Here is a 27,380-nt window from a genome sequence, read left to right as displayed (position 1 = left end):
AACTATATATATATATATATTATACCACTCCATCCACCAGTGAATTGCAGTCAACCTTCTGAGGCGTAACATGGCAGCTGTTTAACAGTGCCCAGCAACACTAGCCATCAGTTAGGGCAAGGAAATGAAGCAGAATACCATATCCTGTTGAAACTGCTGGTCAGTTTACACAGGCCAAATGTAATTACCCAAATCAGAATTTCACTAGGACTAACAGCAGCCTTACTTGTGTGAAAAGTACAATGGTGCATTTAATGGCCATAAACTGTTCCAGTTATAGCATAGTCTCTAACCTCCTACTGATGGGAAATATTTCTGATTAAGGGATGTTGGGAAATCTTAGTCCCTTTATGTTTGGCTTAAGACACTGGTATGCAATATGGGAATGGGAATGGGAATGCTATTCTTTTTTACAGTCTCCATCTGGCAGCTGACGTAGTTGTGTCCATTATGTTTTTATTAGGTTTATTCACAGCCTTTAATGCCACTATACATGAAGTTAGGTTGGGCTTCATTCTTTCCTCTTGAGAATAGTAATAAGTATTTTACTCTCCGTCTTCAAGGACTTTCACATGCAGCATCCTGCAGGATTCTGACTTGTCACCCAGCGTGTTTAGTGTGTATGTACAGATGCCAAGGGAGACCATGAGATGCTTTGGCTTGCAATGCCATCAGTAGGAACATGACACTCCTCTCTACATCTAATTTTCAGCAACCCTGAATTCTGTGGCTCCCATCCAAAAACTGACTTGCTGATCTTGAGTTCTGAAGAAATTGCAGATGAGGTATAGACAAATGAAAAAAAAGGACATGCTCTTCTCCACCATTTCATTCCTTGACACTTTTCAGTTCCCTGTGGTCAACCTCATGGCCTCTTCCTTGAAGCCAAGAGGTTGGCATGGATTTCCTTCTCAAAATGCCAGTTTGCTCCACAGATTGGCCAGCAATATCTCCCTCTCCATTCACTGCCTCCAGTGGAATCCAAAAGGATCATTTTTTTAAGACACCCTGACTGAAAGGACAAGAAATCCAGCCAAGTTCTCTCCAATCCCCAGAGGTTTTACATGGGACTGTAATTCTTGGTCTCCTGCTGGCCCTACTGCCAATCCAAACTTCAGTGTATTTATTTCTCTCTCTGCTTTTCACAAGCAGGAACCTGGCCAGCTGATCTGAAATAATCAACCAATTTCAAATTCAATGCCACTATAATCACTGAACGGACTTAAAACATAGAACAAGTTTCAACACTGAATTGGTTTGTGATCTTGGCACAAGTTTGAAGACATCAAGAAATGCATTGGGAAAGATGCCTAAAAACAAAATAATGCCCTCACATGCCAATGAGACTCACTCTTCTTGACTGGGCATGACAAAGACAATTACATGGTGAGCTGTGGTCAAGGAGGTAAGATTAGGTTCCCTTGGAAACAGGATAATTTGGCACACAAGGAAGACCAGCACAGTGTAGCTCAGATCCTAACAGCTTTGTAGAAAGCTATTAACAAGCTGTTTTTCAATTAGGCTTAGCCCCTTCATATTTGTTGACAGTTCTGTAAATGCCTTATCACAAGGCTAACCCAACTGATTGAGTACTCTTTGTTCCTTATTTATTCTTGACAGGCAGAATAAAGGGAACTGACTGTTTCTGTCACTTCTTGACTTTGAATCTTGTGACTTTCATTTGAAAAATCAAAATATTTCATCTACCCCCTCCCCCCCCCCTTCAGATGGCTCTAGTTATCTGGAGGCTTGGGAAATGTCTCCCCTTAATGCATGCACTCAGCTCCCATTAACACTAATGAGAATTACGTCTGTTAATAGAGGGAGCAGCCTCTCTGTTTTTAAAGCACTGGCTTTCATATCAAGTAGTTTGACTCAATCGCCACTTAAAATTTTAATTGGGTTTGGAGATCTTAGCCCAGTGCCTAGCAAGTCACTCTCCACATTACAAAGCCCACTGAGCACAATACAATGCCACATCTTTCAGTCTGATTGGCTCCTCGGGATTGTCAGTCCATGCACCAAACTCCCATGGAAGTCAATGGCAGTTCTGCATAAAAAGTGACGCACTCTGGTGCAAAATTCATTAGAAGTCGTACAATACAATCCATGCTCTTGGCAGAGACAAAAAAAGGACCAAATAAGCAACTGTCCTTACTAGCAGAGGCTTGTCCAAAAACTTTTGGCTCGGAGGTATTCTTTTTTACTGATCATATTGTTGTTTATTTATTTATTTATTTGTATTGTGGTAGCACCTAAGAGCCCCAGTCATTGACCCATGACCCCCTGGTGTTAGGTACTGAACAAAACACAGAATAAAAAAACTGTCCCTTCTCCAAAAGATTTGCAATCTATGTACTATATGAATACTCTAAAAATAAGCAAAAGCATCAAAGTATTTAGAAAAACAAGGTAAATCACTTATTTATCAGCCACCAATGAAGCCTGGAATAAGTGGTGGGTAGTGCATGACAGCAGACACTAACTTATTTCCTACCTGTGAACTCCTTTGACCAGGCTTACAGGCACTGGACGTGACATTTAGACACAGGGGCTATGTCGCTTAGCCATTTTTTAGAGTCACGAAAGGCTTTGCATTGAATCACTGGCAACTGTCCCAGTTAAATGCACGTGGCAACAATTAGAAAAGATGGATGATTAAGTAGATTCTACTACTTGGGACAACGCTGAGCTTAATATAGCTGAAGATACAGGTTGTCCAACTAGAAATGAACACACTGCTCCCCACCTAGGGTGACCAGATGTCCCGATTTTATAGGGACAGTCCCGATTTTTGGGTCTTTTTCTTATATAGGCTCCTATTACCCCCCAGCACCCTGTCCCGATTTTTCACACTTGCTGTCTGGTCACCCTATCCCCACCTGAGTGCCATGAGGTGTAGCATACAGGAGATAAACAAATAGCTACGTGGCTTCCAAAGTAAAAGGCCCTGGGGCCTTTCTGAGTTCAGATATTGAATTTAGAGAAAAAGAGCAACAGAGCTTGTGACTTGTAGGAAACAATTCTAGGATATATTCTTACTAAGATTTCTTCCTTCCCCCCCCCTCCCAAAATGCTTTCCCTTTACACCTTGCAGTTATGAAAGGTCACTGATTAAATGACTGGAGCAGAGATTCAGTAAATATTGAAGAAATTTCTGTTACTTACCCATAATTCCACAAGAGAAGAGAGTAGGACCTTGACTCATCTTTGGAGTGTGCTGAAAACAACCAAAAAAGCTATTCACTTCTCGTAGACTTGACTAACTCATTCGAAGTTATTCTGAACTTTAGGGCCCAATTCCACCACCTTTATTCTTGCTGAGTTAGCACTCAGTGGGACTAGTTAACATGAGCAAGAGTGGCAATCCATAGGGACTTGCCCAAAGAACTCAAGTGGCCGGGCTGGGGACAGAACTGAAATTCCCTAAGACCCAGTCTTGTGCATTAACCAACCGACCACCCTCCCTCCATATTTCCTTCAGTTAATCAAACTTCGTTAAGAACTGCAAGGTGGCAGCACTGGGATCCAGTCACGCAAGCCCTTACTCCTGGGTGTGAGTATTCCACTGAAGTCAGGGACTACTCATGGCTGGACCCAGGTCCCTAAACTACTGGGGAAACTAAACAAAGAGGGGGAGTTCAGCAATAATTTTGTGCTGGGACAAACAAGAGACCATTGGACTTATTGGGATTTTGAATTTCTCAGAGGCTCACTAAATTTTCCCAATTAGATACTAAAAGATCATGTTTAACGTGGATTGTGTTTGCAAAGGTGGGCTCCCACACTACAGCTCTTCTTCAAATGATTCTCACAGCACTTGGTTTGTTCTTCTTATTTACACTGAAAATGGAAAAATCAATGTTATATGGGTACAAACCAATTCCAGTGACTTTGTGATGTTTTCTATTTAAACACCCTTTCCAACAATTTTTCCCTTGACAGCATAATCATCTTAAGCCTTCTCCTAAAAACTGCCATGACCAAACGTCAGCTTTAAACGCAGTAAATCAATACGCTCACTACAGGTGCAGAATATGTTAGCAATGCCTATCATCGTCACCATTCTTCTGCTGTCCCAAAAATATCCCTATTCTACTTCTGATATTTTCCCCCGGCACCGGCATCCTACTTTACTTAAGTAATGATAATTTTATTTAAGTACCAGCACCAAAATAAATTCGAGGGTGATCTGTTCTGCCACATTTGCATTTTATCTGGGTTTAGGCAACTGCATATGCACCTACTTCTCTCCCAATTAATATTATAAATGTTGGCCACTTACATAACAATACTGTGATTACTGCTGACAATCCATCATAAAAATAATCTAATGAAAATGATCCTAATAAATATGCACACCATATACCTTACAATCTAATATAAGGTGTTAAGGAGGCAGAAAATGCTAATTGTGCAGATGTGAAAAAGCCATTTAAGTTGTAAGTAAAAGTTTGGCCACCTTTTTGAAGCATGCTGTCACTTCCCAGGTAAAGTAGAAACATTTATCCATTGGGACCTAATTTATTTACAGGATGGTATAAAGTAACCAGAGAACAAAGATGACAAATAGCTGTATCAAAAGTAAGGCCAAACTAGAGCAAACTTCAAAAGAGAACAAACACAAGAAAAACAGTTTTTCACAGCATACTTCTGCCTAGCAAATATCAAAGAAGAGCAAGTTCTGTTCGGAGACAAAAGTTAAGGTCTAAAAATGAGGAAGAAAGAAACATTTTGAAATGACATATGTTCCTATATTAAGTGCGATTGCCATTTCATAAGATTTGAGTTTTACATCAAAACTGGGAAGTAAAACAGTGAACTAATTCATTGGGGGGGTTTTGGAGGTTTTTTTCAGTCTTTTGTTTTCTATATGTGGTTTTAGATTTTATTCAGTTTTCATTGTTTGGTTTCCACTTTTTGGATCCAAAGCCCACTGAAGTCATTATAAAGACTCCCACTGTATTCGGTAGACTTTGGATCCAGCCCCTGTGTGAACATCTGCACCAATGTAACAGCCCAAGCAATTAGAAATTTATATCCGGACCCATTTTTATTATTTTATTTACATAGCACCAAAAGCGCTAACAAACAATTAATAACCCAGGGCCCTGCAGCGAGGCAATTACATTCTAACTAGTCTGCAGTATCTCAAAAGCTAACAACTTTGCCCCCAGCAAAGGAAATGGAAGGGCTGCTTTTGTTGTTTTACAGTGGTCGGTTCCATGTGGATCCATAGTGCACGGAATAATTTATACTCATCCCAAACCAGTGAATCTCCCACAGCCACCAAATCTCATTAGTAGCTTGTACATGACACTTTGTCACTTCCCTTTGCCCACCCTCTTAATCCAATGACTTTCAAGTGAACTTTAGTCAATGGTTTGCAGAATCCCCCTGGCTGGGGGAATCTTTCAGACCAGTTAAATTTCATCACGTTTTTCATATTTTTTCCTTTATTGGCTAATGACCAAAACAATGTATGTTCAGACAAGGACTTTGCTCCCTCATAGAACATATTCACCTCCTCTTTGGGGGACATTTGAGTTGTATGCCTCCTGAATTGCTCTCAGAGGGGACCCTGTGCCCACAGAACGGTGAAGTTCAGCCTCTGCAACATGCTTCCTCCAACCCTACCAAAGCTCCACCTCCTTCCATGGGGACATCAGCTGTGCAACAGGCAGCTGTCCGTTGCCTTCTGCAATCCCCCACAATCCGCATTGATCTTTGGGGGAATCTGTCAGTTAAGGGGATGGAGCTCTCTTCTTCTTCTGGGGGGGGGGGCGGGAGAGAGAGGAGTATTTGTACTTGTGCATCGTTTCTGAAACTCCCAAAGCATTTTCCAGGCAACAGCACCTTGTTCTAATTTCTTCCTAGACTGTGAATAATTCTCCTGAATGCCACTATATATAAACACGTTTGAGACTAGCATTGACTACTTGGCACTTTCAGAGCCTATTCAGATTGCTCTCTATTATCACCCCCAGGTCATTTTTGCACTCATTGCTTTCCAGGCAGTTGCCCCTAATTTGCATCTGTGCCATTTATTTCTTTTCCTTAGGTACACTCAGCCCACTGTTCCACTCTCCCCAATTCAGTTGGCAATGTAATTTGGTCTTTCTGTGTGTTTGTTGCCTCTCTGATTTTTCTGTGCTGTCAGCTCATTTGATGGTGTTTGAATTTGCATTTTTCTCTAGATTCTTAACAAAACTGTTAAGTAACACAGTACTGACCCTTGCCATCCCCCCACTTAATACTGCTCCCCACTTGCTCATCTTACTATTACTGGTGACCATCTGTTCACTGTTAGTCAGGCAACTTCTAATCCAAGCTATTCATCTAGTTGGTGTTTATCCAGTTTTTTAATGTGTTTATTCTATGGCACTAGATTGAATGCTTTGCTGAGATTCACATATACTAAAACCACAGCATTCCTGTTATTTACTAAGGGCCAGATGCTCAACTTGTGTAAATGGGTGTAGTTCAGCTGAAGTGTCTGGAGCTATACCAGTTTACATCAACTGAGGATCTGGCCCTAAATTTGAAATACATATTATACAGCTACAGTGCCGTGAGCAACAGGAAGATAGTTTGTAATTAAGATTTTACATATCTTACCAGCTCAGTCCTGCATGTCACAGAGTCAGCACCTTTGTTTTCCAGCGTTTTGGTTAAGATCATCACCATGGTAATGAAATCATGCATTGGGATCCATTACAGTACAGGCAAAGGTCGCTATCAGCCATGTTACAGCAAAGCTTCTTTTTTAATGCATTTTCCCAAGTGAAAAGTTCAACAGAACCAACTTCCATCTGCTTCACTCACAGGATGGGTCGACAGTAGTTTCCAACTCTTGTTAACTCCCTGCATACACAAAAGAAAGACACAAACATTTTTAAAGCATTTTCACAAACCAGAGAGCTAAGTGCAAGGTTGTAAGGGAAGGATGGGAAAAGATGTGACAACTTTTAGGTGCTGTAGTCAATGAAACAATGGGCTATGCATCAGCCTGTGAATTGTGTAAAATTACTGCAATAATTTTGTCTTGGCTACTGGCTACTTAAGGGGTATAGTTACTTAAAATTCATGTTACTTTTAAAAACTGTTTTCAAGTTATACTGCATCTCATTACCTTACTCTGTGTTTAACCACATAAGATGATAGGAAATGTCATGAGATGTAAGATGCAAATAAAATGACATGGAGTAATGTCAGTATTAAAATATGTAAATATGTTAACAGTTCTTAAAATCCTTTTGGCTCTGATATCTATACTAAACTAGAGACATGGGTATTATACCACTGATGACATGCACTGATAGGTAAAAGTCACATAATTATCCACAAAACACAGTCATTTTAGGATGCTATCAAAAATTAAATATAGTGCTCTTCCACCACAAAGTCTGGTGTGTTCTACCTTCCTGTAGTTTTAGTATTTGTTCTAAAGATGAATAAGAGCTTTGAGCTCCTCAGATGAAAGGCACCATAGAAACACAAAGTATTATTAGTCAGTAGTTCCAGGGATGTTGTAGCTACTTGAGCTCTACTCTGAACAGAGCTGGCACTAGGCATAAGCAGATTAAGCAATTGCACAGGGCCCGGAGCAACTCAAGGGGCCCCTCTATTAGTATGTTTTTTGGGGGGTGGGGGGGAATATTCCTGCTTAGGACCCACAATGGGTTAGCACCGCTTCTGACTTAATTCTATCAAGACCAAATCCTGAAATCTTCACTCAGTTTCTAATCAATTCTTATGCCAGCAAAATACCCAGTAAATCCATAGGCCAAATTCTGAAATTTTTACTTATGGTCAGACAATGTCCCTTTGCAGAAATACATGTATGGGGCCAGGGAACACCATGTGATTCTGGACTTTCCTCTGAATTCCTTTATTAAAAAGTGGACACTAGCGCTGTCTCCTACAAAGAAGAAATTAAGGTTCTGAAACAGGGATCCACCACCGTTCCAGGACCAATCTCACAAAGGCCTGGTGCCTCCAAATCAGTTCTGGGCATCCTGGGGCTCTGCTAGAAACTCCCAAGCTAAGGGTTTCCCAGCGCAGAGTGGCACTTTTCTGATTGCATTAACTTTCCTCTGCTGATCTCCACTGCTTACCACCCCCTCATGGATTCCTGGATCCATGCAAAACCCTTATGAAGAAGGCAATGGAGTGGTGGAGTTAGCTGACTCCTCCTTCCATGTGGGGAGAGGAAGAGCTCTCCATCCACAAATCCCGAGGGCCACAATTTGCCACTCCGTTTTTACTGAGTCTTAGTTTACTTTTTACTTTAGTCTTTACTTGGGAGTTTCACCCAACTAAAAACTGAGTAAGGGCTTTAGAATTAAGGCCCCAGTGTGTATTAAAAAGAAAGAAATCAAGTAAGGCTTCCATGGTACTGAGCAGACTACCAAATATTCAATAATAGTAGCCCAATCATTTCTCAGCTTCTGGCAGTCTCTGTGGCAAATGTACTGCTATTCAAAACCAGACAGATTGCAATTCAGATCTGATTATAGAAATCAGTGTTTTTCCTAAATAATTCCCCTAATCCTCTTTTACCATTTTGCTGTATTGTGGTTAAAGCAACTGAAAAAATAATTCATATAAATGATTTGAAAAACACAAAACCCTTATCTCCCAATATGCAATTAAAAATAAATTGCTATATGAAAGAACAAAATTTGAGAATATGCTGCTAAGCATTAAAACTCATTATGAACTGATATCGATTGGCTTTTGCAGATTGTAAATCATATTTTCTCATTTATTTGGATTAGAGTTTGTGGTGGATGTTATTGAGATTGTTCAGTTAAAGACCAGCTGGCTAGTAAAAAAAAAAAATTACCTACTATTGTCTTGTGAGAACAAGGTTCATCCAGAGTGCAAAACTGGGGGGTGGGGAGGGGAAAGAATCGATACTTTTTTCTTATGATTTACTGTTCAAAAGGGCCAATGGTAGAGACTCGAGATTCTCATGTTAGATTGGTCAACTTAATGTACAATTGACTGGTAACTTCCACATAAATCTGTGACCAACCCAACGACCAGGTGGAAACTGTCAAAGCTAAATGCAAAGAATTTCAGGCAATCAAAATTACACATAATTAGCCAAAATCAAACCACATATTTGTAATACAGATAGCCTGGATTTGTGCAAGTAGCGTGCAATGTAAAAAAGGCAGAGTGGGTAGAGGCGCAGAAATCAATCACATCAGACTCCCGTTTGAAGAATTACGTTAACATGAAGTAGGACCCTTTCAGTTCATGCTCGCAGTATCCACACAGGGGAGTTATAGTGCCGCACTTCGGTATGCACTGCTATTCACACCCCATAGTCCTAATTGCAGGGCAATGTAATAATAGGGCAACAAAGCCGCAGTCTGCACAGTTGTTACTCTGCGGCAAACTGTTCAGAACTTCATGTCAACAGCAGGGATAGAACTCAAGTACTCCTATAAATGCACAGCCTCCTAATGCTTACGCTAAAAAGAACCTGCTTAACCTATACACAGTATAGGGCCTGTGACCCACAGATGTGCACTTCTGAATTTCTCCAGTAGCAGGCAAGCCACAGATGCCTGACATTTGACCAATAAGCTAGTCATTCCCCTCAGAGATTCCTCCACCTTGACATAAGCCTAGCCAGCTAAAGGAGATGAGTCAATGATACCACAAAGGCCTATGCATTGACATCAGACCAGCAAACTAGCACTGTTGAGTCAGTGACATCACAGGCCTGCCCTTGAGAAAGGACCAGCAAGCTACAGGGGCTAAACCTCAGAGAGAGCTGTACCATCAGATCAGCATATTGAAGTGGCTGAGTTAGTGACTTCACAGAGGCCTGAACCTTGACATTAGGGATACCAAACAAGGTACGTTGGCGTCAAACCAGCAAGGGAGTTGCTCAGCAGACATTAAAGTAAGAGGGAGCATGTGAGAGCCACAGCTCCCCATCCTCCACTAACACAAGGAAGAGAGTTCTGTTTCCTCTCTTTTTTTGGGCTTGGGGGTAGGGAAGAGATGCAGAGCTCCACCAGAGTTCCTCTTCTTCCTGCCTCTTCAGTGGCTGGTGAAATGAAGCTCATTGGGTGGGAGAATCTGAAGTGGGAGCAGCAGGAGCTGGGGCCTGGCTAGGAATTGATAGGGCTCCAAGCCTTCCCATCAGTAGGTCGAGCAGCACCTAATTGGAGAAGAGTTGTCCAAGCTGCGATTCCCCTATCTGCCTCCCTTCTGCAGGAAGATGTGTGTCCCTTCGGGTTTCCCCTCCCCTCAAGGAGGCGGAGAGGGAAAGAGGGAGAGACAGTTGGTACCAGCTATCCATCCCCTCCAGGATGGGTCAGGGCCTGCTCGGGGACATAGATGATACCTTTCAGGTATATTTATTCTCTTGTTCTTGTTCTTTCCTGTGCCACATCCCATCGCACAAGGTGGTGCAATAGTACTTAACCACGTGACATTAACACCAGTGCTGACTTACAACCACCAGAATTGCTGAGCTCCCCCTCCAAATTTGATCTGCTTTAACCACGGTCTGTGACTGCTACTGTGTAGCCATAGAGGGCTCAGCCAATGCCACAGCTCTAGTAGAATTTTGCAAAGTGGCCAGCCTTCCATGTGGATGTCTTCTCTCTGTGCTAGACTGGAGCTTCCCTACCTCTCTGACCACCACGATCCACTGGGTTGGGAGGCCAAAGACCCTACCCATTCTGTAGCTCCATAAATCCCTCCCACTTCAAGAGACAGTCCCTGGGAAACTTCAAGGAAGGAGATGATCCAGCTCACAGTAATGATTTAACTCTTTCACTGCTAATCTCTGTGCTGCCATTACCATGCTGTAGGCATAGAGAAGCGAGAATGGTTAAACCACAGGGCTTGGAACTGTGATATTTGCCTTTTGGTTTTGTTCTGCCACAAATTTCCTGGGTCATCAGAGGTAAGTCACTTGATCTCTCTGTGTATCTGTTTCCCCCAACTATAAAATGGGGATAACTATATTTTCCCTCTTTCCAGAGGTGTCATGTGGTTGAATTCATTGTGTTTCTAAAGTGCTTTGAGCTCGTCAGATGGAAAGTGTTATACAAATGCAAAGTATCATTATTATTGATTATAAGTCAGTGGAAAGTTAGGATGTACAGTGCCTGGAGCACTCAGCAACATTCAAATAGATAAACAAAGTTCCTTATTAATAGGGCATGATTTCTATACGAATAATTATCTTTCCCTAAGGTAACGAATGATTAATGCTTCTGCAACAAGCTCCTATACACACCTAGGACTGCACTACCCAGGAGGCAGCAACTATGACAAGTTCAGGCAAAAGTACTCTTCCTTGGTTGGACATACTACAGTGTACACTGTTCTGCATGCCCCCAAGGCGTCTTGGTCTGGCCATAAGTGAGGATTTCAGAATGTGGCAACAGTATAATAATAGTAAGCTCCCTATGTGCAAAAAAGAGAAACAATAGGGTCTTTTAAACTGGGTTTTAAGATCATCTGAAGTTCTCCTTCTGTTCTGGTCCCCCTCAGTTTGTCCACTCATGGGTGGTCTATTTTCAGGTCTGACTCCTTTGTTTTAATTACCACTTGATGCTAGACTTTTCAAAACCCTCCCCACCAAGAAAAAAGTCAAACTTTCCACTGAAATGTAATCTTTGGCTTCCCGTCCTGCCTCATAACACTCCTGAGGCATGGTGTGACCTGAGCATAGCCATGCCCTGTCATGCCCTATTCATGCAAACCAATGATACAAGAAACAGAACGTTCCTCAGGCTTTCTACCTTCTTTTTATTAACCTTGCTCTTTTTGAAGGAAGCCAGTGTATATATTTGTATACAGTTTTCTTGTCTATCGCAGGTGTAGGCTTCAATTGGGCTGATGTTTCTAAAGAGACACTCTTTAGATAAAAACAAAATATTTTAAAATAATACAGTTTCCTCACTGAAATGGGATGAGGAGGTAATATTCATACCTGGATCAAGATTAGGTTTAGGCTGAGTTTAAGGCAGAACTAGAGTTAGATAGTGCTGACATCTTGAGAGTTGTTCTGGTGAGATTTCATCACCAAATTGACTGAAATCTCACTGGACCAGTTGATCTCATTCATTTTCCACCATGTTGGACTGAATCTGAAATAGATCTGGAAAAAAGGCCTCCTGCACTTTTGAGTCCAGCCATACACCAGAACTGCAGTGGTGGGTTCAGATCCAGAGAGTCAAAGAGGAAAACCCCATTGCACCCAACTTTGAAGTTCAAATGGAATCAGAGGCAAGGAGCTAAATTCAGCCCTGAGGTAAGCAGGCACAACTCCATTGATTTAAGTGAAGTTCCATCCACTTACAGCACAGCTAAATTTTCTACAGCAGTCCAACTTTGGCCTAGCTCTATTTGCTGATAACACCTAAGTCTGTAATACTCATTTTGGGCCCTACAATCAGTTCTTGCAGAGTTCACGCATTTAATCAGAACTTTTCTTACTCTGCCTGTTCCCAGGTAAGCCTATCATAAGAATGCCTATCATAAGTGCACTGTCCCCACCATTTTAACACACAGGAAGTGGAATGATAGTGCTGAACAAATGAACCAAAATGTCCAAATCTTCCCCTTACCTTCTTCACATTTACTCTTTGGTATAAATTATGTCCCTCCCCAACTACCACCCAGCTGAATACTATTGAAAACCACTGGTCCTATAACCACACCTAGAAATATATTGCAGACATGGTTATCTCTATCGTTAGTACTATCTTTATCAACAGTACTAAGTTCATGGAAATTGGAAACATCAAGCAAATAATTTCCCCCCACATTTATTGCTTCTAAATCCAGACTGAGTGGAAGCACAAGTAGCCCTTACAGTTTTATAGGAAGAATCAGGGTTATCTTAGATCTGCTCTCTGGGACAATATTGCAGCTACCAAGTGTTGTTCTTCGAGTAAACAGCATTGTGAGAAGAAGAAACCAACATTGATAAGTGTCACGTAAGGCCACTAGGTCTTGTGATCAAATGCCAAAACAAATGTTCATGCTGTATGAAGACAGAGATAGCCCGTGTTGAAACTTAGAAGTGAAGCCAACACCATACATAATTTGTATGACTTTATCAATTAACATCAGTGGCCAGAAGAGTTTCTTAAGGCTAATCTACAATTTCTTGCTGTTGATCCTGTAAATTAATAGTACATTTTTCGTTATTGTCAAATTAATTAATGAACAAATAAATTGTTGTGCATGTCATCAGACACAGCAGAACCTCCTACATGATTCAAAAATGTATTTCCTCTACCTACAATTTATTGGCCCTTCTTCATGGATCATGTCTTTGCTTGACTACAACTAGCTCTTTTCATCCATACTGCTCAAAGTGGTCTACAAACTTGGGTAGCTATTATTGTCCCCACTTTACAGATGAAGAAACTGAAGCACAAAGTGGTTCTGGTAACTAGGGAAGCCTGGCTTTACTGGTTGAAGGATAAAAAAAAAGCACAAAAACATTTTAAACCCCTTCTAAAACATTTCTAAAATAGTATGTAACATATGTGGCATATATAGAATACAAGGTGGTGGCACAGAAGTTTTATCTGCACTCACTTGTAATGACCTGTAAAACTTTGCCACCTGTGAGTAATGCAACTATCCCAAACTCATGTCAGTACAAGGATTCTGAACATGATATCACACCACACCATCAATGCTCTCTACGGGAGAGATTTCTCCATGATACAGAGGGCCAGTCAAAGGACCTCTGCACCACATAAGCCCCAAACAGAGGTGTACCAGGTATCCACTGGTGGAACATCCTCTGCATGCTGCAAAAAGGTCTCTGAGCCAGTCCCACATAGTCTTGTGTGCAAGGCCACAATAATAATAATAAAACCGTTCTCTTTTATAGAACATTTGTCATCAGTAAATCTCTAAGGACTTTATACAGTGAGGGTCTGGTCCACAGATCTACCTGTACACAGATCCAGTGGCATCACTACCCTGTGCAACTGTGCAGAGAGGCCATGGCCATATAAACTGGAATGGCAGCTGCTCTGAACTCTGGCATTGGGCATGGGGTGCATTCCAGCTCCTTGGCATCTGTGAACTCACCCACATAGATACTCGGGCTTTACGAAGGTGAAGTGGATTTCACCCTGTATGGGAGGCAGATAGAGAATCAGACTAATACTATAGGCAGATAGTTAGAGACTTTTAGATTAGATTAGATTAGATTAGATTCCATACTGATAGGAATGAATGAAAACTATGGAACAATTTTGCAACTGATATTTTGACAAAATAGTAATACTGACAATACTTTATTCTCTCCTCTCTGCCCTCTTAGTCCTCAGAGTCCAGTTTAGAGCCCTAAAATCCCACATTTACACCTGCTCTATCTTCTCAATCTCATAGTCCCATGTCATGGCCACCATCATCCTTCCAGCCAACAAGTTCAGGGGGAAGCTCCTTTCTTAGCCCCTAAGTAATATGAAGCACTCTTTTGTGTATTTGCAATAGTCAGGTTGGTCAGTCAAAGATTCATTCATGGGATTAAAAGGTAAGGTCCAGTAAATGCAAGAATACCATACATTATGCTTGTAATGATTACAGTCTTAGTGTTGCTGTTCTTATTCAGGCAAATATTACTGTGGCCTCCATGGAAGTTTTGGGTATGCAAAGAATACAGCTCCAAATTCAGCAATTAAACACTAGGCAAAACCGTACAATTTATTCAAAGTTGCATCTCCTTCATCAACTATAATGAAAAGTATGGAAAAGCAGCTCAACCATAGAGCTGTATTAAGCTGTAACATATTTCAGCTACTATGCCATGACTGAAGGGAGCATGACCAATACTTAATATGACGTACACCTATACCACACTGTCCTCTGTACTCTCCATCCTGAAGAATGTGGACAAGTACGTGTGCTTTACCAGCAAACACAGATTTCAAACTCTCTTGTAATCGTGACCCTCTGTACAGAACAAATTCAAAAATTACTCAGCTGCAAATAATTTATCTCTCAGTAGAAAGTCTAATATAAAATCCATTTATAAGTAAGGAGAGGATACAGAAAATCAGAAATTGATCCTTATTTTGCATTTTTATATATCTCAAAAACAGTAACATTTCATAGCTCTTGGATTACAGATTGCATTTCTGCATTGATTTTTTAATAATTCTGTTGCTAAAAAAGTCAGCAAAAAAGCTGTGTTTAGCATAGCTGAAGTGATTGAACTAAGATTCAGTTTTTGAATGAAATGCTCTCACTATAATGTTCCTTTGATTACTGCAACAGTAAAATCAATTCAGGCATCTGTTTTGCTTTGCAAAACATATAACAATGTCTGTTAAAAGAAAAGAATAAATGAACCAGTCATTTTCATTTCTGAATCAAATCTCTTTGCTCATATTAAGAATTGCCATTCACTTCTGAATTTGTCACAAGCTTTGGGAAATTTCAAAACTTTGTGAAATGTGATAGAATAGAAATACTTAGGTCCAGAATTTGCTCTTTATGTAACTCTTGAGTTAATTCCATAGAAATCAATAGAAAGCTACACTAGTGTAACTGAGAACAAATTTGGCCACTTGTGAAAAGCTTCCACATGACCATACTGCAAAATGTGACAAAATAGCTCTTTATATCCAAGTCCAACACTATTCAGACCGTAACTCAAATATCTGCTTCAATAAGCAAGGGTAGGTGAGGCCAAGTCTCCAAGCTAAGTTCATCTTTTGGCAGCTACTATTTAGAAGACTGCTGAAAAGGCAACATTTTCCTTGTACCAGAGCAAGAGAGGTCAGTAAGTGCAATCCAGTTGTTGAAAATAGCACCACAGGTAAAGTTACAGGAATGAATGAATGTGAGACATAGAACGGAACGAGTAATTTTTACATCAGTGGCTCTCAAAAAGGAAAAGCAGTCAGGCTTCACTGTGGAAAATGCAAACCTCACTTCCACCTAGCAGAAAATCACAAATTTGAAGAGCATGTATGTGAACAATTATTCAGTTTGCAAATCTTATTTGACAAGTTTTAGACGATTTACAAGTTTCATTAACCAGACCGAATCCCCTTAGGCCAGATTCTACACCCATATTCTGACTGGCAATGGACCCCCCATGTACACACAAAAATCCCTCCCCTTTACACATATTATAATCTCTACATGCAGCAAGACCACTGCTGGGTATGGGACTCCAGGTTCAAAAGCATGCAGGCCAAACTTTGTCCAGCCCCAGCTTCTTACCTGGAATTTTGAAGGGTAGCCAGAATTAGCTTTCCTTAGTGTAGGGGGGTTTTCGGAAGAATGCTTTATATACATAGTGCTCTGCTAGAATTTGGCCAGTATACCGAAAATTTCATTTTCTCTTTGCTTATATGGCCAGATTCTGATATCCTTACCCATGCACACTAGTCCATTACTCAGTAAATGGTTCTACTGAAGTCAGCAGGACCTCTTTGGGCGTGAGGTGTTTTTACAATGCAAATAAGGGTGTCAGAATCAGGCACATACTCTTCAAAGTATATCAAGTACGTCATCAGAGGACGGCATAAGCGCAGACAGAGAGCTGTGCAACAGAAAAAAAATTCCCAGTTCCAACTCATCCTGTAGATTTAAAACAAAAATTAGAAATCAACCAGCATTCTCACAGTAAGCCAAATTGCTCCAGAAAATTTGTATGGGACAGGAGTTATGTGCTGAAAGGCAGAATTAAAGCTATAAATATTGTGTAATACTTCTGCCCAGTCAGGGGAGACCGTCCATGTGATAACAGCCAGACTTCCCTAGAAGGTTTCAAACAAAACTGGAGGGCTAACTAAATATTAATAGAAAGAGATTCTGATAAGAATGGAGATATTAAAGGCTACAGTTCAAATCAATCCTCATTCTGTGCAATCTAGATATCTCAGAAGCGGCATCTGAAATGATAGAGGTCCATATTCACTTTGATGTTTACTTCATTTTTTTTTTATATTTTGGAAAACCCTGTATGTTTAAAGTTTATTCTAATAATTATTTGACATGTGGTCTCATTTCCTCACTCTTTCAGGAAATAATTTAACTTCTGTTGTGGAGAAGATAGGGGCTCAGTTCTGTGTATTTTGCCCCCTTTCTAGCATAATTTAGGTCTGTTTCTGACTCTGCAAAATAATTAATTAAGAATGTTTTCATTTAAGAGGAGAAAATCTACACCCCACAATAAAACATCCCTACCACCATTTTGGGGCTGAGAAGAGTATTTTACATCACCCAAGACAAGTTGTATCAGTCTTAGGCCATGTCTACACTACTGGTTAAATCAGCACTGCTGTGATCAATGCGGCGGTGTCAATTTAACAGGTCTGGTCAAGACAGTCTAAGTTGATAGGAGGGCACTCTCCCATGAACGTCTATACTCCACCTCCCCAAGAGGCGGAAGCTATGTCGATGGGAGAGCATCACCCGTCAACATAGCATGGTGTAGACACCGCTGTAAATCAACCTACATTACATCAACTTCAGTTACATAACTTATGTAACTGAACCAGCATAATTTAGATCGACTTACAGAGTTAGTGTAGACCAGCCCTTGGATTCTCCATTTGTGAAATGGCTATAATTCTTATCTACCTCACAAGGCATATTGCAAGGCTTGATTAATATTTGTAAAGTTCATTGAGACCGACTCAAATTCATAGTAGTCAATGGGAGTCTTTCCACTAAATTCCAAGGGCTTTGGATTTGGCCTCCAGAGAGCCTTGGATAAAAGATGAAAGGTAGTGGGCAAGGATAAAGGATTGTTATAAATCTTTTCCCAATCCCAGTTCCAGCTCTCTCCTAAACACTTTTCTAATTCATTTACTTCATGACTTATTGTGTGTTTGGTCATTTATCTGAATCGGTTTAGATGGAAAAGCAAAATGTTAAGGAAAAAGTAAAGTTTATAAAAAATATAGTCACCTATTACACCCAAATCTAGGATTTAGTTGTAAAATTTATAGTAGGGCAACCACAATCCTCCTGCCATTTCATTACAGCTCAGCATGTAGCTCTTTGCCAAGAAACAAGACACTACTTCTTTCTATGATAAGAGGCGACACTCCTTTCCACATAATTCCTCTTCAACTTAACCTTTATTACAGACCATGCAGAACAATGATTCAGCCTCACCACATAATAAAGGAAACTGATATAACTCAGGTATCTGTCAAGTGTTGTGAAAGATTTCAATAAATAAAAAAGAACCACTTTAATTGTGTAGAGAGGAACGATTCTATCATGAGAATATAATTTTATCTTGACTTAATGGTTCAGCCATAAAAAAAAAAAAAAAGGGCGGGACTATGAAGTCTCCCAGTTTTCCTGCCAGTGGTAGCTACACCCTAACTTTCTACCTGGCTAACAAGATAAAGAGACACTTTCACAATTAATAAGTAAAAGACTTGCCTGGATTTAACACTTAAACTACACATATAACAAAGGGGAAAGTAATAAATGGCGGTGTTTAAGAAGACAGAAGCTCTGCAGATTTCCTTGGCTCTATGACCCACATGATCTCTTCATTTATGTTTAACATCTTAATGCAAGAGAGAGGTTCTCGTCAAAGAAACCCGTATCACTCAAGTGGGGAGGATAATTGCCAATACAGGATAGTTCTAGACTAAGCGGTTGTTCTCTACAGCTATGCTAATAATAACAACAGCTATAGGCAAAGCCAAAGATTTATTGTTATAGTTCTGCAAGTACACCATCACATGAGCTGCCCTGTAAATAGAACACATGGTAGCCTTCAGTCATTAGGGATGACCACGTGCAACCCCACTTGTGAGTTCCATGATTATCCCTAAGTCACAAGAACAACAACTGTTACCCACAATCACAAATAAATAACTAAAGCAAGTAGAGATGGGTCTGAACCAAGTCCTGGTCCCAAACACCCCTGCACTTTGGGTGAGCAGATATCAAAACGCAAACCTTCTAATGCAAAATGCCTTCAAACTTTGCAAACAGCCCTGATCTTTATAATGAGCCGAACACAAAATCTTAAATCCAAATCTCCCCAAAGGCTGGGAGAGTTTGAAATCCAAACACAGACCCAGATCTGAATGTTTTGGTTGGAGCCCATCTCTAGGTACAAATTTAAACTGAAAGAATTAAGAGCAATTAAAGGAAAATGACACACCATCTGGGTCAGTGAAAAACAACATCAGTTTATTGTCCCCTTGCTCTTAAGGAATAGGAGTGGCAGGGGAAAGACTCCCTTACAAACAAACAGCGGAAAAGGATAGAGAGAAATGACAGGAGAGGGTCAGAGGTGGTTTGTCCGATCATCTCAGTTGCTGTTCCTTCTCAGATTAAGGACATGGTGCTGGCAGTGATTTTGCATTTTCCTTCTTGGCAACTGAAAGGGGGAAAAAGAGCAAAATTAGTAACTGCAAGCAGCAAATACCAACTGATGGATAAGAACCCAGCAAACTAGAAGAGTGTTGGGCTGCTACTCAAAGGTGGCAGTTATGCTTTCTAATTGACTAGACCATGAGGATCATGGACTCCAGCTAATATCTGATTTGCTATGTGATACTGACACCTGGAAATAGTGAAAGGAGACACGGACAAACCCATTGGTGGCTTTGATACGAGGTCTTGAAGTAACTTGGTCACCATTTAGGCTGCACAAAACTTCTTGTGGAGGACCATGATAATGACACAAAAGGGATCACTCATATCTTAAGCCACTGAGAGATTTCAACTTAAAGAGCAGTTATGGTCAGAAAAATGACTGTAAAAAGGAACCTTCTTACTGAATAGACCTGTATTCAGAGTCTGGTTTATTTACTTTGGTGACAAAAATAAAATTTTACCACTTTTTACTCCCAGTAACACGTCAGAGCCAATACAGCTATGGGATCGTGAGTGGATTCTGTTCCAAGGACATCATCTACAGAATTGTTTCGGCTGCAGACTCTTAATTACTAAGGATGCTGCACAAGCCAGGAAGAATCCAGCTTGACTTTGACTTCCCATATTGAGCTGGCAAATAGAAAAACTTTTTTCCCATAAACAGAATAAACTTGATATAGAGTCACTGAGAAACAATAGACATGAAATCCTACCATGCCATTTTTACAGAACCGTTTTTCAAAGCATAGACACACTTCAAATATTACTAAAACCCATGTCAATGCCTACCTTTGTGAAATGATGTCCATCTACTTACAGCCAGGCAATAATGCTCCAAAGGCAGAGAGTTCTTGATGGGCTCAGGACTTGCTTGCTCAGAGTTCTTGATGATTTATATGAAGGAATTTGTCTTGCAGAAAGTTTAAGCTGCAAAACTGTACCTCAGAATGCAAGTGTTCCCTATAACAATGTCAAAGTGTCAGTGGTGATCACCAGAGAGGGACTGGATGGATTGAGTACTAGTGAAATTCACCTACACCACCAGATAACACAGCGTTTCACAGGAAAAGTTAGGACAATGTTAGCAAGCCAGGTTTTTCTGTTTTCTTAAGGTTGAACCTGGATAGGCAGAGCTCTCCTGGCATTGTTGACTTAGTGACAAGGTGACATTAAGATCATAGAGTCTGGTGTAAAGCCTAGAAAAATGATCAGTCAGGAAAGTTCTAAAGTTCTAATGGCTCAGATGAACTAAATAGACTGAATGATCACTGAATGATCTGACCCAGTGACCTATGAAGAATGATCTCAAACCCAGTGACCTATAAAGTATGTCATCTAGGCACAACAAGCATGCAAAATCCATTATTTAGTATAGATTCCATTACAGATCCCATCAGTATGGTTACAATCCGTAGGGCTGGAGACAGTTCAAAAATCTTAACTGCCATTGTCATAATTTGTGTTATTGGGCAATCTTTGTTATTGAATAACCTGAACAGGCGAATGTTCTCAGTGACACTTTCCACTGCTGAGGTGTTAGCTTAGAGCTTTCCATTAGGCTACGGTTGAAAAGCTTCAGAAAACACATTGATGTAGAAAGAACCACCCCTTTCAAAAAACAGGGTTTTAAGCTACTCATCCGCCCAAGGAAAATATTTGAAGAACAAGGCTGCCTAGAATGACTCTGTGCTGAGAGAAACTATCTAAATCTAAGGGTGGAAGGAAATGATGTAGCTATTCATTTGAGGCAAGCCAGATAAAGTGTCATGCAGTTGAGCTAATATGCCATAATAAATGTTGATAAAAGGTCAAACGCATCAATTACAATAATATATACATCTTTGTTCTGACACCACACAGCTGGCATAGGACAGCTGGGTCTTATGTCTACGGTAGTAGTGGAGTGCTGGAGATGTTTTTGTTTTTTTCTTTTCAGGGAACCACAGAATGAAAACTAGCTATAGCTCTTATTAGTACATTTCAATAATTTAAGAGGGACATTAGTGTGTTAATTATCTAGTGTTAACATCTCACTGGCCGCACCCAGGTACTGTAGCTGAAGTTGGATTCCTGATGAGATACGTGGGTGAAGCTCACACATATGTTAGTATGTTTGTTTTAGCCTGCTGGCTCAAAATAACCAGCACTGCAAAGTGTTATACAACGGAGGCTTTCTTTGCAACTTGAAAAGAATAGGGGCTTGATTTTTTTAATACTATTCTAGTTTCTTTAGAATATATAGATTCTCTGTGCCTATGGCTTTTGAGTACACTGACTGAGTAAGGGCCCTTGCAGTGGACTGAAATAGGCCTTAGAACTATAACAGTGGATGTTATTCCACGGACACATTCTTAAAGAACCCACTGATCCTAGGCAACTGAGCCAATACAGTGACAACTGTAGACCCTCAGAGTTACGAACACCTTGGCATAGGGAGTTGTTTGTAACTCTGAAATGTTCATAACTCTGAACAAAACGTTATGGTTGTTCTTTCAAAAGTTTACAACTGAACATTGACTTAATACAGCTTTGAAACTTTACTATGCAGAAGAAAAATGCTGCTTTTAAGCATCTTCATTTAAATGAAACAAGCACAGAAACAGGTTCCTTACCTTGCCAAATCTTTTTTTTAAACTTTCCCTTTATTTTTTTAGAACAGTCCTGTTCTGTATTTGCTATTGTCTCTGCTGCTGCCTGATTGCGTACTTCGGGTTCCAAATGAGGTGTGTGGTTGACCAGTCAGTTCGTAACTCTGGTGTTAATAACTCTGAGGTCCTGTAGTCGTTACCAGTTAGGTTGCTCTGATTCCCCCTGCAGAGGTGGTAATGTCTGGACAGTTATTCCTTTCTGTATGGTAATGAGGAGTGTAAGTGACAAAGACACTGGTTGGCTCCACTTGGATTTCATCTCACGCTTGCAAATAGTTAATGCCACTCCAGAATCCTGGAAATAGATTTTGGAACCCCGTACCTTACATAAATCTCTTTAATGAATGAGAAGCCAAACTTCTGTGAGTTGTTTGAGTTAGTGTGAATTTGGCAGACTGAACAGCAAACTCGTGTAGTCCTGAAGCCTTTAAATTTCTTGTTTTCCTCAGATTCATTAAACACACAACAATCTGTTACCAGAAGATGGTTCCTATATGTGGAAGCTGCAAAGGAACCAATATTGATAGTTCCAGTGGAGATATGGAAATACAGAGAGAGGGGAAGGGAACTCTCCCTTCCTGTTCTTCACAATTCATCAGTGCAAAGAGATGACTATTTGCATCCACTATGCTAAATTAAGGAAGCTTTGGAGGGAAGTGCTCAAGCAATTTCCTTTAGCGATTGCCAACTACACTACAATGCTCAGCTCTACATTTGGAACATCAGAGTATCCATCAGAGCTGATGGAACTTTGTGAAGCTTCAACAGGGATGGGATGTAAGGGGCTGAGAGGATGAAAAGACAGATAGGAAATCTGTGTCGCATATGACCCACCATCCGAGCTATGTGGACATACTGGATGCAGACGCCTTCATAGGTCAAAAGCAAATGAGCATGACAACATTACTTATATCTTCAGAAGTTTCTCAGGTCTTTGGATAATGAGGAAAATCCAAGGGTCACAAGTAATTCCACTAATTTCAGTCAGACCACTTGAGAAGTAAGGCACTACACAGTGAGAGTAAGACTGGCAGAATTTGACTTGTTGATTTAATGAGACTCACAGAGTAAGACAGTACCCTATATGAATAAAAGTGGCAGAATTTGTCTATTCAGGAATGGTTTAATTTTGTGATGAGTTATAGTAGCTGCTGCTTCAGCCTGTCCATGTTTTCTCACATAACGTCTTCCTCTTTGAAGAAGTCAAAGCAACATCCTGCCATGACTGTCCTTTGAATCAATGCCAAGTACCACCTGAAGAAGTTGCTTTCTTGAAAACCATTCTAGTGAGATATATGTGGGGGTCTAGTATTTATGTCTATAGTTTCACTTGCATCTTAACATCTCAGGGAGCCATTTAGGGGGGTGAAATGATATAAAATCTGGTATTCTCATAGTATTTCAGTTCCTGGAGGGTAGAAACAGCAGGAGATTAGAACTCATATAATTCTGGACCCATAAGTGGTTCCCTGAGGGCCACAGTGGGGAACTCTTATTCACACATACTCAAATGAGTAGCTCCATTAAACTGCTGAGATTACTCATCTGAGCAAGTGTGCCCCAACACAAGTAAAGCAGTCTAATCTGCCTCTGAAGTGTTAGAAAGAGATACTGAAAAGCAAACACAAATGAACCGATATCTGCTTATATTCAGGTGAACCAAGCACCTTATTTTCAGCTTTCTTCAAATGCTGCCTCTGAGATACTGCTTAATTCCCTTCAGTATTGAGTCATTTACAATTGCATGCACGTCCACGAAAGAGAAAATCTGCATTTTCCCATTGATGCCCCCAACAGCAAGCTGACTTTGTAGTCTTTGCTAGTGAATAATTATCTACTTATGGTATTCAGAAATAATTATTCTGAAGTCTATATTAACATCCAGTCAGAAAGAAGTTAAGGCTCAGGATGAAGTTTATAATTAGTCCATGATTTCTCAACCTTCTTTCACACTCCAGCCTTCTCTTGGTGGCTTCTATCCCCTCTCACTTCTGAGAGGTTTTGAGGAAAGAAGACTGTGGTAGCAAGACTGTGGTGGTATGAAGTGAGGCAGCAGCTTCCACAAGTGCTTCTAGCCATCTCCTCAGACAGAACATCTACTTCATTTCTTGCTTCCCTCCTTCCGCACTCTCTTCTGCTCCATGAAAATCAAGAAGTGAAACGGACCTCTCAGGGCTCACATATGGAGCAGAGAAATGGGAAGAACAAAAGAGAGACGTTCCAGCCCATTTTGAGCCATGATTTTTAACTAAGGGCTCCCATGAGCCTCCTCCAGCATAATTTTGGTCTCACCATAGTTCTCTTCTGAAGCAACATCCTGAGAAGAACTGACCCAATGCTAAATCCTGACACCACTTCAAAGCTGAGGACAGTCCCTGTGCTATTTGGATAAACAACTGTGCCAGCTGTTTTGTCAATGCACAACAATGAATGATTCCTCAGTGCAAACACAGAAGCTAGAAAACTCATCCCTGTTACATGGGAAAATCCATATCAACATGTTGCATGGACGAATTACAGTACTGCCAACTCCAAGCGTTTGAAAATCATGAGTTAGGCCACCCAAAATCATGAGATTGACTTAAAAATCATTAGATTTGTTTTTTAAATGTTGGGTTCTTTCCCTTTGTCTACTGGTTTCTGAGCCTTTAGGGAGCACTTGCTTCACATTTTCAAGCATTCCTTGGCAACCATGACTGGGTTCATAATGCATTTCTTTGCATGAGAAGCTCAGCTTTCATTTAAAATCTCTTGACTCCAGCGGCTGGGAATTTAAGAAACACGCTAAACATTGCGAAAGTTGGCAGTACTGTAATTACCTAACATTACTTGATTAACATGCATCAACCCTTTTTTAGAGACAGCAACATTTGCATGTATTTCCTTCCAAAGAAAGGACAAACCAAAGGTCTATGATCAGATACTGGTAACCATTTCTTGGCTTCTTCATGGATTTAAAGAAACCCTCCCAGAATTCTGTGTGTGACTGGGCTGTCCAATGCAAAAAGACTCACTTATAAGCTCTACTGGACATTTAAAACTTGGCTTCTTCTGGCCTGGTGAGGTGGTTTGTTCCATCCCTCCCATGAAATACTGGTGTTGCACTTTCACCCCATGGTACAACCCTCTTTAGGTTCTGTAGCTACTTTTGCTTTTTGATGTTAATTGATTTATGTTTCATTTTATTTTAGTCCCACTTTTACTATTATGGTTCTCTCTTAAAGGGGCCTCTCTTCGCTTAGAAAAGTATGTGAGAAAGAAAAATGAAAGTTTCTGACTCTCTTTCAAGATAATGAAAGTTGACTCAGCGCTAGTATCTCCTGGATGGGCTTTTGTTTTCTGCATCTTAGAAGCCCTGTTTCTCGGAATGGGCATATTCTACGTTAGACATGTTTCCTCTTTTTAAAAAATGGGCCAGTGTAAACTAGCACAGCTCCACTGAGAGCCAGCTGGCAGCCGCTGAGGGTATGTTTCAATCAATCTTCAGTCATAGAAAAAGTAAATAATATTCTGCCCTCAATAAAATCATGCAATTCTCATTAGCAACAGTAGGGATTATGTGTGCATATCAAAGGGTTCCCTAATTAGTTCTCTTGCTAGAGAGATTATCTCATTTTATAAGATATTTTATATTCAGGGCAGGGAACTTGTCCCCCCCCCCATATATGTAAAGCAGCATGCACACCTTTGGCATCATATAAGTAAATAATAACACCTAGTAAAATGATGTATTTATTACAGGAAAAAGTCTATGCAAAAGGCACACTGTACTGATTTTTTAACAACTGTAAATGCTGAACATTACTGAAAAAATTTGCAAAGTATTTTGAGATCCTTAAGGATGAAAACTACTTAAAAATTGTACAGATATTATTATGAAATGTTAGAACACAAAATATGACTTTCTATCACATTAGGTGTCAAAAGTTACATCAGGTGTAAAGGATTAATAAAGATTCCATTAAATTAAAAGCTGTTGTGTGGGTGAAACTGATGATTGGCTCATTCATGACAAACCCAATAATTTAAAACACTAGAGCTAATTCTACTCTTACATCAAACCATGCTCCATCTCTCCTACTCCAGTTTTAAACAGAGCAGAAATCCATCTACCCACAGTCCTCTTGTTTTCTGAAAACATTTGGACTACCCATATCCAACAGAATGCCCAATTCATACTTGCAACCCGTGTAAAATGATTTCACTCTTCTCTTGAGTTCTTCCTTATTGATTAGCTTTTAGCATGTATCTGCTGCCAATTAATACATGAGAGAGTTTTCTAGTGGTCACATTTTTGTAGGTTAGTCGGTCAATATGAGGAGTATGCATGGAAAAACTAACAGCACATAGTATTAAAAGAGAAGAAGACATTGTTTTTATGCTAAAGTCAGTGTCTGCTGTCCATAGAATGGAAAATGGTAAAGTTCTTAAGAACTAAGGTGATAGGATTCTTATAAATATCAAAGAATAGATAGTTAATGTTTGATGCTTTTAGAAGTTTGTCTGTGGGCCCAATCTTGAAGTTTTACTCAGTCACAACTTGGACAAACAGTTGGGAAGAACTGAGTAAGGACATCAGGATTTTCCCTTGATGCGCACAAGTAGACATTATGAAGTTAGTGTGGAGAATGGCTAAGTTTAATAGGCACATGATGGTGACAGAACTTCCAGGTTTCAGAGTGGTAGCCGTGTTAGTGTGCATCAGCAAAAACAACGAGAAGTCCTTGTAGCACCTTGGAAACTAACAAATTTATTTGGACATAAGCTTTTGTGGGCTAGAACTCACTTCATCAGATGCATAGAGTGGAAAATAGGGTTTCTTCAATAACTGAGAACTATTCTGTCAGTGTGACAGACTCACTTCCATTTGCAGTGCTTTGTACCATACTGAGATATCCTTAAAAAGGAATAAAGCTCAATTTAATACTCCCTAATTAGCTTGAATTTACATGCTGAGAAGTAGTGTGTTCCAGTGAAGTCAATGGGACTATGTGTAAGTGCTACTAACCACGAGTAAGGGTTGAAAAATCAGACCCGCTGTCTGTAATTTGGACTTTCAGTTCAGTTCTGACATTATTATTTTAAAATCTGTAATCTTATTGTGACTGTGAATTACAGCATTGTCACAGTACACAAGAGGCATGCACACAGCTAAAACAATAGTTTGCATATAACAAGGGTGCTAGCAAACCAATCAATCACATAAAAGAGTTTGAATTTTAAAAATGAAGTTAAAAATACTTAATTTGTCAAAACATATAAGAGTATGTATTATATTCATAGAATTGTTTGGGAAGTCTTGGGATAAATTTGTTTCCAAAGAATTCAAAGTTATTAAATTGCTCACTTCAATACATA

General features: G+C 40.1%; 2 protein-coding genes across 9 annotated transcripts in view; both read right to left on the bottom strand.

Moving 5' to 3' along the window:
* FAM53B (family with sequence similarity 53 member B) overlaps positions 1–27,380 on the bottom strand; it is a 130,988-nt gene that overhangs the window by 91,379 nt on the left and 12,229 nt on the right. For 4 of the 8 annotated variants that reach the window (XM_065553554.1, XM_008166280.4, XM_042855360.2 and 1 more), the window contains 2 exons: positions 6,619–6,864; positions 3,169–3,220 (listed from right to left, as the gene is read on the bottom strand). In XM_065553554.1, coding sequence (XP_065409626.1) covers positions 3,169–3,220; positions 6,619–6,705 — 139 coding nt within the window. In that variant the 5' untranslated portion in view covers positions 6,706–6,864. Of the gene's footprint in view, positions 1–3,168; positions 3,221–5,524; positions 5,772–6,618; positions 6,865–8,848; positions 11,854–11,971; positions 19,032–27,380 lie in introns of those variants that run through there. The other 4 variants (XM_042855362.2, XM_024103557.3, XM_024103556.3 and 1 more) reach the window with 4 other exon arrangements.
* The window catches only part of EEF1AKMT2 (EEF1A lysine methyltransferase 2), a 49,190-nt gene continuing 40,974 nt past the window's right edge, over positions 19,165–27,380 (bottom strand). The window contains exon 7 of the mRNA XM_042855364.2: positions 19,165–19,375. Within this exon, the coding sequence (XP_042711298.2) occupies positions 19,329–19,375 (47 nt within the window). The 3' untranslated portion in view covers positions 19,165–19,328. The remainder of the gene's footprint in view (positions 19,376–27,380) is intronic.

Source organism: Chrysemys picta, chromosome 7 (assembly GCF_011386835.1).
Source record: "Chrysemys picta bellii isolate R12L10 chromosome 7, ASM1138683v2, whole genome shotgun sequence".
In the NCBI taxonomy this organism is placed as follows: Eukaryota; Metazoa; Chordata; order Testudines; family Emydidae; genus Chrysemys; species Chrysemys picta.
The sequence above is the reverse complement of the archived record's forward strand: the minus strand, read 5'-3'. Positions and strand labels throughout refer to the sequence as shown.